Raw genomic sequence first — 12,254 nt, 5'->3', positions numbered from 1 at the left:
TGTGCAATTTGTCGTTTTGATCACCTCCATGCAGGTGCCACAGGAGTAATGTCAATCTCAGTGCCGCTGTGTGCAATGTGCTAATTGGCAAATAAAGTGTAGTTCTGAGCAGAGCAAGGGATGTGTGCCACAAATTTCATAAGCACGCTTCCTCGCACCTCTACCTTTCGCTTATTGAGATGGACAGCTGCGTACTCTCAGGGCTGTCAAAGCTGAGGGTTGTGTGCAAAAGAGAGGAAGATGGAAAAAAAAAAGGTAGGGCACAAGGTCTGCCATCCTGATTGTGTCTAACATGTGTAGAGCAGCGATATTTTAGCATTTTGCATATCCCCTATCGAGAAAGAACACTGGCACAAAGAGGAAAGTGCCTGCACTACATATGGAAGGGGGGAATGTGTTTTCAGTTTGTCATTGTCTAGATACAAATTCTAATGATGACATTGTCTTAAAGCTATAAACAAGCATTCATTATAAGTAGGACTGTATGAGTGAGCCCAACTGTGCCTTTGGGCAAGCTAAAGGAAGCCAGGTTGTCAAAAGGGATCCGGAGTCTCTTACTAGTGCGCCTCATAACCAGTTCATAGTTTTAGCATGTAAAGCTCCTGAATTCAAATTTGTAATTTTTGTTTTAGCCTTTGGAGCATGATCATATGTTTAATTCAGTGGGAAACTATCGTAGCTTGCTAATAGTGCCGCGCACTTTAGAACACTGTGTTAGTGTTTGAATGAGTTGGTGCTTATTTGCATTATGGCTCGTTGTGGCGTGTTTCGTGCTTTGTCATTAAACAAGGTTGCACGAGGAGTTAACAGTCCCGTTTAAGCATTTTCTCACTGGTCATCTGAAGCTTTACAAACTAAGAGTACTCTTCCATTGACTTACTGGTCATCTGGCAAGGAATCCATTTACTTGCATAGCCTTGTGCGTCCCCTTTCTTTTTATCGGACACTTTCATACAGGCTGGTTATAAGCAGTGCAGTGGCAAATGATTTGGCAAACATCTATGCATCTTCTGCAGAGTTAACATCTCATTTGTACAAGGACGTCCTTTAAAAGGCTAAATTTCCCAAAGGAACATTTTTACTTTCCATTTCAATTTTAAACTTAGCTGTTTAGCTTTGGAAGTGCGTCTGTCAATGTTTCAGTGTTTCACTTGGCCTCTATATGCAGAATGGGCACTCGATATCATTCTCTTGCTCCATTCGTGCACTTGCTCTTGTATATTCATGCCCTTGGGTATCTTTTCTGATGCTATTGAAGTGTACGCTTGAGATCTGGCAACTTTCAATGCTGTAAGAGCTATTAAATGAAGATGTGGCATCCACCCGAAAGTAGTATGAAGCAACAAGGCAAACCCACACATGTTCCTCCTAAGGCTTCACAGTTGAAATAAAATTTATGTTGGTCCAAGGATACATATTACCTGGCACTACTATCTTTTCCAAGGGCAATTGCTTTACGGAGTTGACAAGGAGGCTAGAGATTTGCAGCACGAGGGCACAAGTTGGAGCGCTGAAACATTAACTAAATGAGTTCTGCACAATTTGCAAGTTAGAGGCAGATTTATGGCGAGAGTTGGCATCCATCTGAAAGAAAGAAGCATGAATTGAGTGAACTGGAAGTGCAGTGCTGCCAAGATTGGTGTTAAGAGTGGAAGAAACTTTTTTTTTTTTTCCCCATTTCTGTCTTAGAAATCTATTGGACTTCTTTTGTGGCTTCAGCCAACTTTCAGGTGGCTGCCAACTTCACCCTTTCCTCAATCTACTTTCACCGTGCGGATTTCCGTAAAACTGATTCCGGTTGCCATGAGAGCTGTGAATGGGAAGGGAGGTGGGCTTCTCTTGGGAACTGACAGTGAGCGTGTGTGTGTCGTGTGTGCTCCTTGTTGCCCAACCAAGCACGCTAGTGGTGCCGGGCATGAGGTAGAGGGCCGCCACTGCTGTCTCTGCGGGTGGCCACTGCCTCGGCGTACGGGACTACTTGCTGGGGGCGCTTGTTCGTGTTGGTTCTACTTGGCACCTCCCTCCTTTCTCTCCTCCTGCGGGGTTGCACCTCCTAGGACAATCTCGGCTACCAGCTGCTGCTGCGACATGGCTGGAAGTCCGGACAGGGCCTGGGCAAGAATGAGCAAGGTTGGACTCTTGTCACCACTTCCTCCTCCCTCTTGTGTTTGTGGTACCGTATTGACTTGGAAAGAAATAGGCACTGAATAATGAATACCTTCTTCAGAAAGCGTAGCAACAGGAAGTGGACCTGGAAAAGCCCTAATGGAGAAATATGAAATGAAATAGATTTCATATTCTCTGCCGATTCCAACATAGTGCAGGATGTAGAAGTGAGTAAAGTGAGAGTAGAAGTAGAGTAAAGTGCAGTGACCATAGGTTAGGGAGGTCTAGGATTTCTGTCAATAAAATTAGTCAAGAAGAAATAGGCCAACCTAGACACAGTAAAGGTAAAAGCAGACCAATTCAGACTGGTGCTCGCAAACAAATGTGCAGCTTTAGAACAGGAAAATGAAGGCAACATAGAGGTAATGAATGAAACCATAACTAGGCTGATCTCAGAAGCAGCAATTGAAGTGGGAGGTAAAGCACCAAGACAACCTGTAGGTAAGCTCTTCCAAGTAACAAAGGACCTAATAAAGAAACGACAAAACATGAAAGTGTCAAACTCAAGAGATCAGGCAGAATTCACTGAACTGTTAAAACTGATTAACGAGAAGAAAGTAAGGGACATTTCAAATTATAACGTGCAAAAGATTGAGGAAGCAGTAAAATATGGGCGCAGCATGAAATCTGTCAGAGGAAAACTTGGCATAGGACAAAGCAAGATGTATGCACTGAAATATAAGCAGGGTAATATCATCAGCAATTTCGATGACATAGTAAAAGCAGCAGAAGAATTCTATACTGACCTGTACACTACCCAGAGCAGCCAAACTACTTTCATTTGAAGTAGTGATGAACAGGATACAGAGGCTCCTTCTTTAACTAGCGATGAAGTTTGAAGGGCCTTACAAAACATGACTAGGGGAAAAGCTGCTTGAGAAGATGGAATAACAGTCGATTTAATCAAAGATGGAGGATATATCATGCTTGAAAAGCTTGCAGCTCTTTATACGCAATGCCTCATGACTTAAGGTATGTCACCACCTTTGAAAAGGCACTTTCTAAGAAAAATATACATTTTCTCTTTATTAGATTTTGAGAATTCCCAAACATTCAAAAATGTTCTGCAGAAAGAATTATGTTGTTATCTTATTTAGTTCAAAAGTTATAGCCAACTTACTAACAGCTGGCGAACGGTTCTGAAACCGAAACAAATGTCGTGTGGTAACAGAAACTGATAACTCAGCGAAAATCAATGGCGTATATTGCGATTTTTCTGTTATGTTTTAGATTGATACGTAAAATATTATTCAAAGACAATTTGTAAGGCTTCCTTTTTTTAAACATTGCCCAAATTTCCATAAGGGGGATGCCTGACGCTAGAAGCGTTAAAAGTGCGTCTCTGTTCACGTTGCGCGCGCTTTATGCTGCCGCTGTGAATGCTACCGGGATCGTCGTTTTTATAGCTTTTATTTTTAGTAGCAACAGTAATAACATAGGCTGAACGTTTTTATAGGAGGGCATGGCCAAGTTCAAGGTAAAAAGGCGATTGAAACAAAAGCTTCAATCAAAACTTTCGAAAAAATAGAAAACATTCGAACAAAGATTCAAACGAAAGTGAAGTCGGTTTATGCTAACCTTTGTACAGATTTAAAGAAGTGCCTGCACGGAAAATCCCAAAATTTAACGAGAGTTTCAACGGTATGATATGGCAACGGGTGCCAAAGACGTCCGCGTGAGCCTGCCCTTTATTATGTGGCCTGCCCATCCTCCTTTTTGGTTTATATGATGCTGTGTGCCACTTCAAAGATAGCAACAGAAGTACAACAGATATTTTGAGGCAAGCAGGCATTGAACCTGGCCATCACACGCTCGTAGCATGTTGCACCAGTGACCAGTACCGTGTAAAGAAGGCCCAGCGTCAATCAACGGGTGAGGCAAAATATCTCCGCAAGAAAATGTGGGCTGCAACAAAAGCCAAAACAGAGCTCGTGGCAGCTAAGAAGGGCCCTAGCTATGAACCTAGGGGATTTTAACTTATTAGGGCGTGATGATCTTGTTTGTGCAAGGATTGGAAAACTTTAATCTTGTTTTTCTCAAAACTTGATTTCTTGCACTTTCCTGTTGCGCAAACAGTGTAACTTCAAAATCAATGAATAGTTTTCAACGAAACTTTGCACGCTCGTTCCTTTATTACTAGACTGTGCAATGAACTAAGATTAATGAAAACGAATGATAAGTTTTGATGTTCTCAAGTTTTATTCCAAGCAATGCAGACAAAAATGACAAATTTTTTGTTTTCTTTGGTATTTTTACTATATCTTGATTCCCAATCATCGGATGGCAAAGATCCTAGTTCGTTGCACAGTATGGTTAGTTGGCTACCTCTGTGCCAAAAAGTTTACGATTCCTGCACTCCATTCGCTAGTTATGAATGTTCACGTAACAGCCAAGTTTGGGCAATGTTTTGTCAATAACAAATGCCAGTATAATTTTTTTCACTCTTTCTTGCTTTTGAATATCATTTAAAATGGTCCTTTATAAGGTCAATGTGAAATAAAAATTTAATGGCCAAAACTAAAACTTTTTTTCAAAAAGGTGGTGACATACCTTAAAGTGTACCAGAAAGCTGGATGAACGCCAACATTATTCTAAACCGTAAGAAGGGAGACGTTAAAGAATTGAAGAATTATAGACCCATTAGCTTGCTTTCAGTATTGTATAAATTTGCAGACACAAGTTGGAATCAGCTAGCGCAAACAGGCCTTCGTCCTGCAGTAGACATAATATAGGCTGATGATAATGATAGACTTGCTTAAAAGTCCTGCCACTTTGTTAAGCGCTTTGTGTGGAAAGAATGGGCTCCTACATCAGTAAAAAAAAAAAAGAACTTGGGAATTCTTAAAGCGAGCAGCTGTACTTAAGCATTTGGTGCCAGTGCTGCTCACTTTCTGTCTTGTTTAAAAACCCTCCACACTTGCACTTGATCACTACTTCTTTCTTGAAGGTGCATCATAATATTTTATTACTTTCTTTACTGAAGGTAAAGAAGTACATGCCACTCTGAATAAGGAAGTCGTAAACCAGTAACAAGGTGACGGAATCTAAGTGATACTTGAAGGTGTTCAGTGCGTGTGGTGTGCAGGTGCTGAAAATGTTTTTCCAAATATGTGGTAGCATGATGCTAGATTATAGTTCTTAATATTTACTAACTTGCCAAATTCACTATACTTCATCTTTTTGCTCCGATCTTGTTATACGAAACTTTAAATGTATGACTAACAGAATGACGCAGCTAAGCTTGGCTTGCTGCTCTTTTCACAGGAAGGTAGCTGTTTTCACGTCCTTGAATCAGGAGTGTTAGTAGACTTATTACAAGCTCATAATTGGAAATATTTGGGGGAGAAACTAATTGTGCGATGCAGCTATTAGTCAAGTCTATATGTTAATGTGAAGTGCCTTGTAGGTTTGAAGAAAATGCATGCTTCAAAAGACTGCCTGAGCCGAACTCTACAAAAAGCGTGAATCTTAGCAGCCTTTCATGTCTGTCTAGCTAAACTAAGCAATCAAAGCTGCAGAGAGATGTGGATACACACTTGGACATGGCATGTGATCATTATCATGCCCACATTTAAGCATTCAGAAACCTAAAGGCACGTATTGTATTCGAGCTTGAAGATTGGAGTGAAGTGTACTATTGTTTCCCACTAATGTGGTTGAATTAATCTTAATCAGTTTTCTTATATTGTCAGGCTTTCATTGGTCTCTGGTTAGGTAGTCTGCAAGGGAAGCACTACAAAAATGTTGAATTGATCTTTTATATATTTCTGATGTTTTATTATGTTCACCCTTAGCAGAAGGAAAGGCCTAAAGCAATTTTTTGTTACCAAATAAGAAAACATTGTGGCCGTTGTCACTTCTTTGTTTCTAATAAGTTACTCCTAACATTTATCCATTTGTCCAATCTCCCACCTAGAGTGAATTCATTGAGTAGCCAAGTAATCCAAGTTTGTGCAAGATCCATAGATGTGTATGTGTGTGTGTGTATGGTCACAATATCTCTTGGTATGCTGCATTACAACCTTTGTGTTTGGTATTGGGTCTTTAGTAGTGGTCCGTAGTAATCAGTAACACCAACATTTCAGCTTGGACAATTAGGTTTGGGCACTTAGTTATAAGAATAGCATTGGCTGTTGATATTCTTGATCCAGGTTTTTGGAGCAACATCATAGGCATTTGTAGGCAATGTGCCAGACACACTTTCTTTTTTGCAGCACTTTTGTTTGTGCATGCTGCCCAGAATAAGAAGTTAAACTTACTGTTTTAAATATTAAAAACAAGTTTGCTTGTTTTATTCCAATACAGCTTATGTAAAATTTGTGTGAAGCTCAGTATATTGCAGTCTAGTGCTTGTAAGTTCCTATGAACTGTGTCATGCATAAAAAGTGTCTGGGCATGCACATCAAGCATTTTAAAAGGGGCAATCAAACAATGTTAAAAAACTGCTTCATGTTGCTCGTGCAATATATTCATGCAAACAAGATACTTCTGTTACTTGCTTTAATTCAAAGCAATGCTTTCTTTTCAATATTACTGTTTGTATATCAGTGTGCGCATTCCTAAGGCTGCTTTTGAAGTACTTAAGTGCCCCTTTTCACCTAATGAAATTTTATGTGGACACTTACCATTTTACACGTCTTTTGTAGTGCCTTAGGTAGTTCAGACACATTTCTTATTTAGTTGCCATTTCAATTTGTGATTTTGTATGCTAGTTAGTGGTCACTGCATGTTTGTATGTTGTGCATGTAAATGTACAAACAGCATGTCACTCTTTCATGCCAGCACAATAGTTGGTAAAATTGTTTGTATGCCAGCCTGTGGTTTTGATTATGGTCACTCATCACAGAGTATCATTTGGCATTAATTCGTAACTGATATCATAGCTACGCTTAAACATTTTTACCTTTAGAACTGAGGTTTGAACAGCGCGAATAAAACAAGGACACGAAGAAACAAATACCACAGACAAGCGCTCGCTGCCAACTGGAAGTTCGCTTAAACTTCCAGTTGGCAGTCAGCGCTTGTCTGTGGTATTTGTTTCTTAGTGTCCTTGTTTTTATTCATTCTGTTCAAACTTCATTTCTAAACGTGAGCCAACTACCCCTCATGAAGACCTTGCTGATATTTACGTTATGTTGCTGGACAGTAGTGCTTGTATTGAGATCACGATTGATCTCCTTGCTATTCTAAAGAGCTAATACTATATTGCACAGCTTGCTTGAATGGAATCGGACATTGCTTTGCTGTCAGTTGGGGTTGGTTGAACTATGAGTAGTAGCGTCTAACTTCGGTGCTGCGTTATTTATGTGATTCATCTCCAAAAAGAAAGTGGATGTAGTACTCTTTTTTCTTGTGAAGCATTTCGTAAAGCTCTGCCGTCGTGATACCAAAGCATGTTGGTGCTGAAAACTTGGTTCTTTACTCGTGTCGGCCGCTCTTTGGAAGCTGTTGTGTTGGGCCGAGATGAACTGGGCCCACAGTTTCGGGATTGATTGGGGGATGTCGTTGCACCGCGGTGGCATCGCAGTAGTGTGGTGCATGCACCTAAAGCTGGAAGCTGGTGGGTGCCGACTTGAGCGACTGATGCCATGCGCGTGAGGTGCCGCTGATCTCCTGGTGGGTGTCGTCACGGCAGCTGCTTTCATGGACGAGCTGGAAAGAATGTTCATCATGGGTTCCTCTGGGAAGGTGAGTTGTGAGCTTGACATTGCGATTATGTTGCTCAGCATGTTTGTGTGAATATATAGTAGAGATTTGATTTGAATGCGGTTCCAGAAAATTGTCATTCAGTACTTTGAATTTTCATGTGATTGATGTATTGCAAAAGAATAATGGCGGAGCCTACTGCATTTGCATCACCAGTGTGATATTTTGTTGTGGCAGGGAGTTTTCTTCTTGAATTAACTAATATTAATGTGTGTTCGTATGCAGTGAACCCCAGATTTTCTGCATGCATGTAGACAATTGTTTAAAGTTGCTTTTTTTTTTTAATTTGAACTTGTGGTGGCTGTTAATTTACTGGTGCACTTACAAGCTGTCTGTCTGACCAGGAAGTACTGACATGACATTTTGAACCCTTCATTTCTTGCATTATATGAAGGTTTGGGACCTTCGAAATCCTAGAGAATATACTGGCAAACCTCGGAGTGCCCTAAATAATTTAAGATTTAGAGAATATACTGGCAAACCTCGGAGTTCCCTAAATAATTTAAGATTAACACCTTTTCTACACCCAGTTTTGGCTTCGTTTCCCAGGAGGGTGACTGTGTTGTGATTTCTTGACGCAGAAAGTGTCCATGTGGGAGCAGGACATTGCAGTGTTTTGGCACTTGCACTTGCAGTCACAAATATTCTATCAATGCTGCTTCTTTAACCTGGGAACAGCATTACTTGCATGTAGTAAGAAAAGCTAGCTTTGTTCAAGCATTTACCACTAATCTTCTTTCTGCTACATTTTATCAATGGACAAATATACGGTAGACTACATTCTGGAACCAGCATGATGAAACCTTGAGATTGGGGCTGTTGAAAAGTTTTCTTTGAAAGGTGCCCTGCATTTACAAAAAACACGCAAACAAAAACTATTTCCATGCCATCTATATTAGGGGGAGCCAGTTATTTCCAAAATTTGTGTCCACCTTGATTTTCAAATTTCTCGCTTTGCACACCCCTACTTGCAAACAAGATTTGTATGGGGCATGCTGGGAATAGAAGTAAAAAGCATACAATTTCTACTAACACTTACATAATTTCGAGAGTAAACTGATAGTGTCGGTAAGGGTTTTATGAACTTAAGTAACTTGTCACTGGTGCAAGCATGGCAAGTAGATTGATTCCAGGCATGACTAGATTGCTGATAAATCTTGGAACTGGTGCTGACGTATGCAGATAGAGATATCAAAGTATTTGCCGTAGATTGGAGCTTGAGTAAGGTAATCACAACTAATTTTTGAAAGAAGCATTAATATGAGTTTTCTTCAAACAGTGGGAAGTACAGTATTGAGTGTTATTGTATGGCACCACAGTGACCAGTGATTTTTATGTGCATGCTTTCAACTAGCTCTCATGCAAGTTTTTATTCTGTAACTGTAGTCATGTAATTTGTATCCTGTATGTCAATATCTGTAAAGCTCACTTTCTGGGAGGACATAATTTAATGATACACATTAATTTCTTAGTTTGTTACATTTTTTATTTTAATAAAGTACCTCTAGACTAAGGACTGACACATAGTTTCAAGCTGCATTCATTTTTCTGAATACATCAACTCTTTTAGAAAAGCTTTAATTACCCAATTTCTATCTGTACTCCAAGGTGTGTTTTTCCTGTCATCTCCTGCCTTAGGGCTATAACATTTCTTTATTGTCATCTGTAGATTTACGCAATATGTCCTATAATGTTATTCAAAGCGACGATAAAGAGAAACAGTACTTTAGCCGGGTAGATTGTTCTTTCACAACTCCATTTGGCAATTATTTCGCAGAAATAAAGGTCATTGTTAGCAGAGTAAATTAAGGCCGAACGGCACCCTTGCCCCTCCTTTTTCTTTCTTTGTAATGCACACTCAAATCATGGTGTCTTTGACATCAGTCTAATGTTGGGGATTTCGCTGTACAGTCAAATGCCTTTATAATGAAGCACATTGGACCTCCAAATCATTTTTAATGCAGGTTGCTTTAGTGTAACGGTCACGCACCATACCACTTGCAAATGGAGCAAGGAGGTTCAGCGAAAGAATACAGTTGACTTCTGTTAATACTACCCTGGCGGGACCACCAGAATTGGTTTAATTATCCTACAGGTCAAATTAACCAAGCAGAAGAAAACACCAAAATACACTGTTAATTTGGAAGCATCTGTCTCGATAAATTTTGCATAGAGTTGTCTATGCTGCTGCTTAAATTGAACATTGCATGGCTAGGATTTTAATAGCTGAGTAAGGGGCCCCAGTAAAATTTTGTTGTGCAGACAGATAACTCTCTGTACATGCTGACGTGATGTTGAAGCCACTCGCCATGTTTTCAGTGCTGTGCAAGGAAGGGTTCTGCGAGCCGGCGGTGAGCTGTGACACGGTGACTTGGTGTGCATCAACTGCAGGGGTTGGCACACTTTGCCAGGTTGGCACACTTTGTTGTCATTCTGCATGTTGCCACCACAGGTGGATGTGTCCATTGGAAAAATTGTGTACGTTAACTTCAAAATTAAATCAAGTTCTGGGGTTTTACGTGCCAAAACCACAATTTTATTATGTCGCATGCTGTAGTGGGGGACTTTGGATTAATTTTGACCAAGTGGGGTTTTTAACGTGCACTGAATGTATGGTACTCGAGCATTTTTGCATTCTGGCCCCACTGGAATGCAGCTGCAGTGGGTGGGATCAAACCTCCGACCTCGTGCTCGGCAGCGCAGTACTACAGCCACTGAACTATTGTGGCGCGTTATGATAATTCCTGCCGATGTTTCTTATTAATGATATGATTTTGGGCAAGTGGCCTAAGGATTTTCTAACATGGTGTTATTTATACCCCTGTCACATGGCAAAATGTCACTTCCAATGAGTGACAAGTTGAACTTTATGTCATTGTTCTCACGCGTCATTACATGGCAAAAGTGAATGTGGTTTAAAAATGATCACAGTAATTATAATTAGAAAAAAAATTAACAAAAATGGCAATTGCCCTTCTGTCTCATTAATATCATTTTGCAGCAATCATATTGGTTTTAAAATATGTGATCCACCATTTTAGACAACTGTTGCAACTATGCAGCAGAAGTAGAGTCGAGCCAAGCTATACATTCGAGGGAAGGCATTGTGGCAAACATGCGTGCAGACGGCTCAACTGAGGAGAGATGAAAATGGCAGTGACTTATCATCGCCGCTCTCGTAATGCATGCAAGCAGAGCACCGCAATTAACAAAGCCATACAGCATTTATTTTTGCTTGATTGGACCCTTGTATCATCCTTGATTGATTTGGCCTTTGCCGCAGTGACTATGAACATGTTGTGATACGTTTTTTCTCATTTTCACAAAACATTTTTGATGGTGTCACAGTTCTGGAGCGATGATGTCTCTGGTTCTACTTGTCCTATTGCAATAACTTTTTTTTTTGTCTGAAAGGTAGACAATTAGAGAGTGCAATGGGTCTATAATATAAACGAATATTGCAAAATTTTTCAGAAAGTTATAATTTGTCTTGGATGCTTCTATCTTGAAAAGTTTGCGTTGCTCTCACTTGATATAAAATTGGCTTAGGACACTATTTTTGCTGTTTGCACTCTTTGTTGGTTCCACATCATTTTTGTATGTCAATCTTTATTGCACGTTATATAGTTTATTTAATAGCTCACCTCCAAGAAAGTTGTGAAAGGAACTGAATTTTCTTAATTTCTTAAACATTATTTACTCTGCAAGAAAACTGAATGTATATCTTGAATCAGCACATTGAAATGCATCAATTCAGCAAGTTTCATCCGAATCTACCCAGAAGTAAATAATCTTTGAAGAGCAGGGTCCCCTCCATGTTGCTCAAATAAAAAAAGAATTGTTTTATTTTTTGCAAGTTGGCACATTACTAGTGTGAATGAATGAAACACAAAGGTTATGGCTGGCTAACTAAAGGCAATCTTTGATGTCCGCTTTCTATAGTTTGTATTATGCCTGGCTATCAAACTGGAACTGAACCAGAACATTAAATATTTTTTTACTCCAGAGCGAAACCCAAAGAAAAAAACGCTTTTCAGATCAGGTTGGCCACCTATTCTGGAACTTTTCATGCATGCATTGCCTGCACTTGGGGCTCTACTATGCTACCTCATTTGTAAATACACACCATCTTTCCCTGATTTTAGAAGCAGCAACACCATTAGTAAGGTTTCCAGTGTGTCACGTCAGTGGGCAGACTAAGTGTTGTGTTGTCGCGACAATATTTGTGTTGCATCCGATGCATGGGCTGTCCAGGCTGTGATGCATGCAAAGTACCTGAGACAGTGGAGCACTTGTACTTGTTGTTTGTCCCAGTATGATTGTGAACGGCATCATTGATCTCTTTGTTAGCGCCAATTAGCTACAGGCCGTTCAGATAAAAA

At 40.0% G+C, this 12,254-nt stretch overlaps 1 protein-coding gene across 50 annotated transcripts in view; it reads left to right on the top strand.

The window, feature by feature from the left end:
• LOC119456799 (serine-rich adhesin for platelets-like) overlaps positions 1–12,254 on the top strand; it is a 40,485-nt gene that overhangs the window by 6,101 nt on the left and 22,130 nt on the right. For 49 of the 50 annotated variants that reach the window (XM_049669283.1, XM_049669290.1, XM_049669287.1 and 46 more), the window contains exon 3: positions 2,058–2,130. In XM_049669283.1, the coding sequence (XP_049525240.1) occupies positions 2,058–2,130 (73 nt within the window). Of the gene's footprint in view, positions 1–1,896; positions 2,131–12,254 lie in introns of all 50 variants that reach the window. The other variant, XM_049669268.1, reaches the window with a different exon arrangement.

The sequence above is a fragment of the Dermacentor silvarum genome, chromosome 6, assembly GCF_013339745.2.
Source record: "Dermacentor silvarum isolate Dsil-2018 chromosome 6, BIME_Dsil_1.4, whole genome shotgun sequence".
NCBI classification, from domain to species: domain Eukaryota; kingdom Metazoa; phylum Arthropoda; class Arachnida; order Ixodida; family Ixodidae; genus Dermacentor; species Dermacentor silvarum.
The sequence above is the reverse complement of the archived record's forward strand: the minus strand, read 5'-3'. Positions and strand labels throughout refer to the sequence as shown.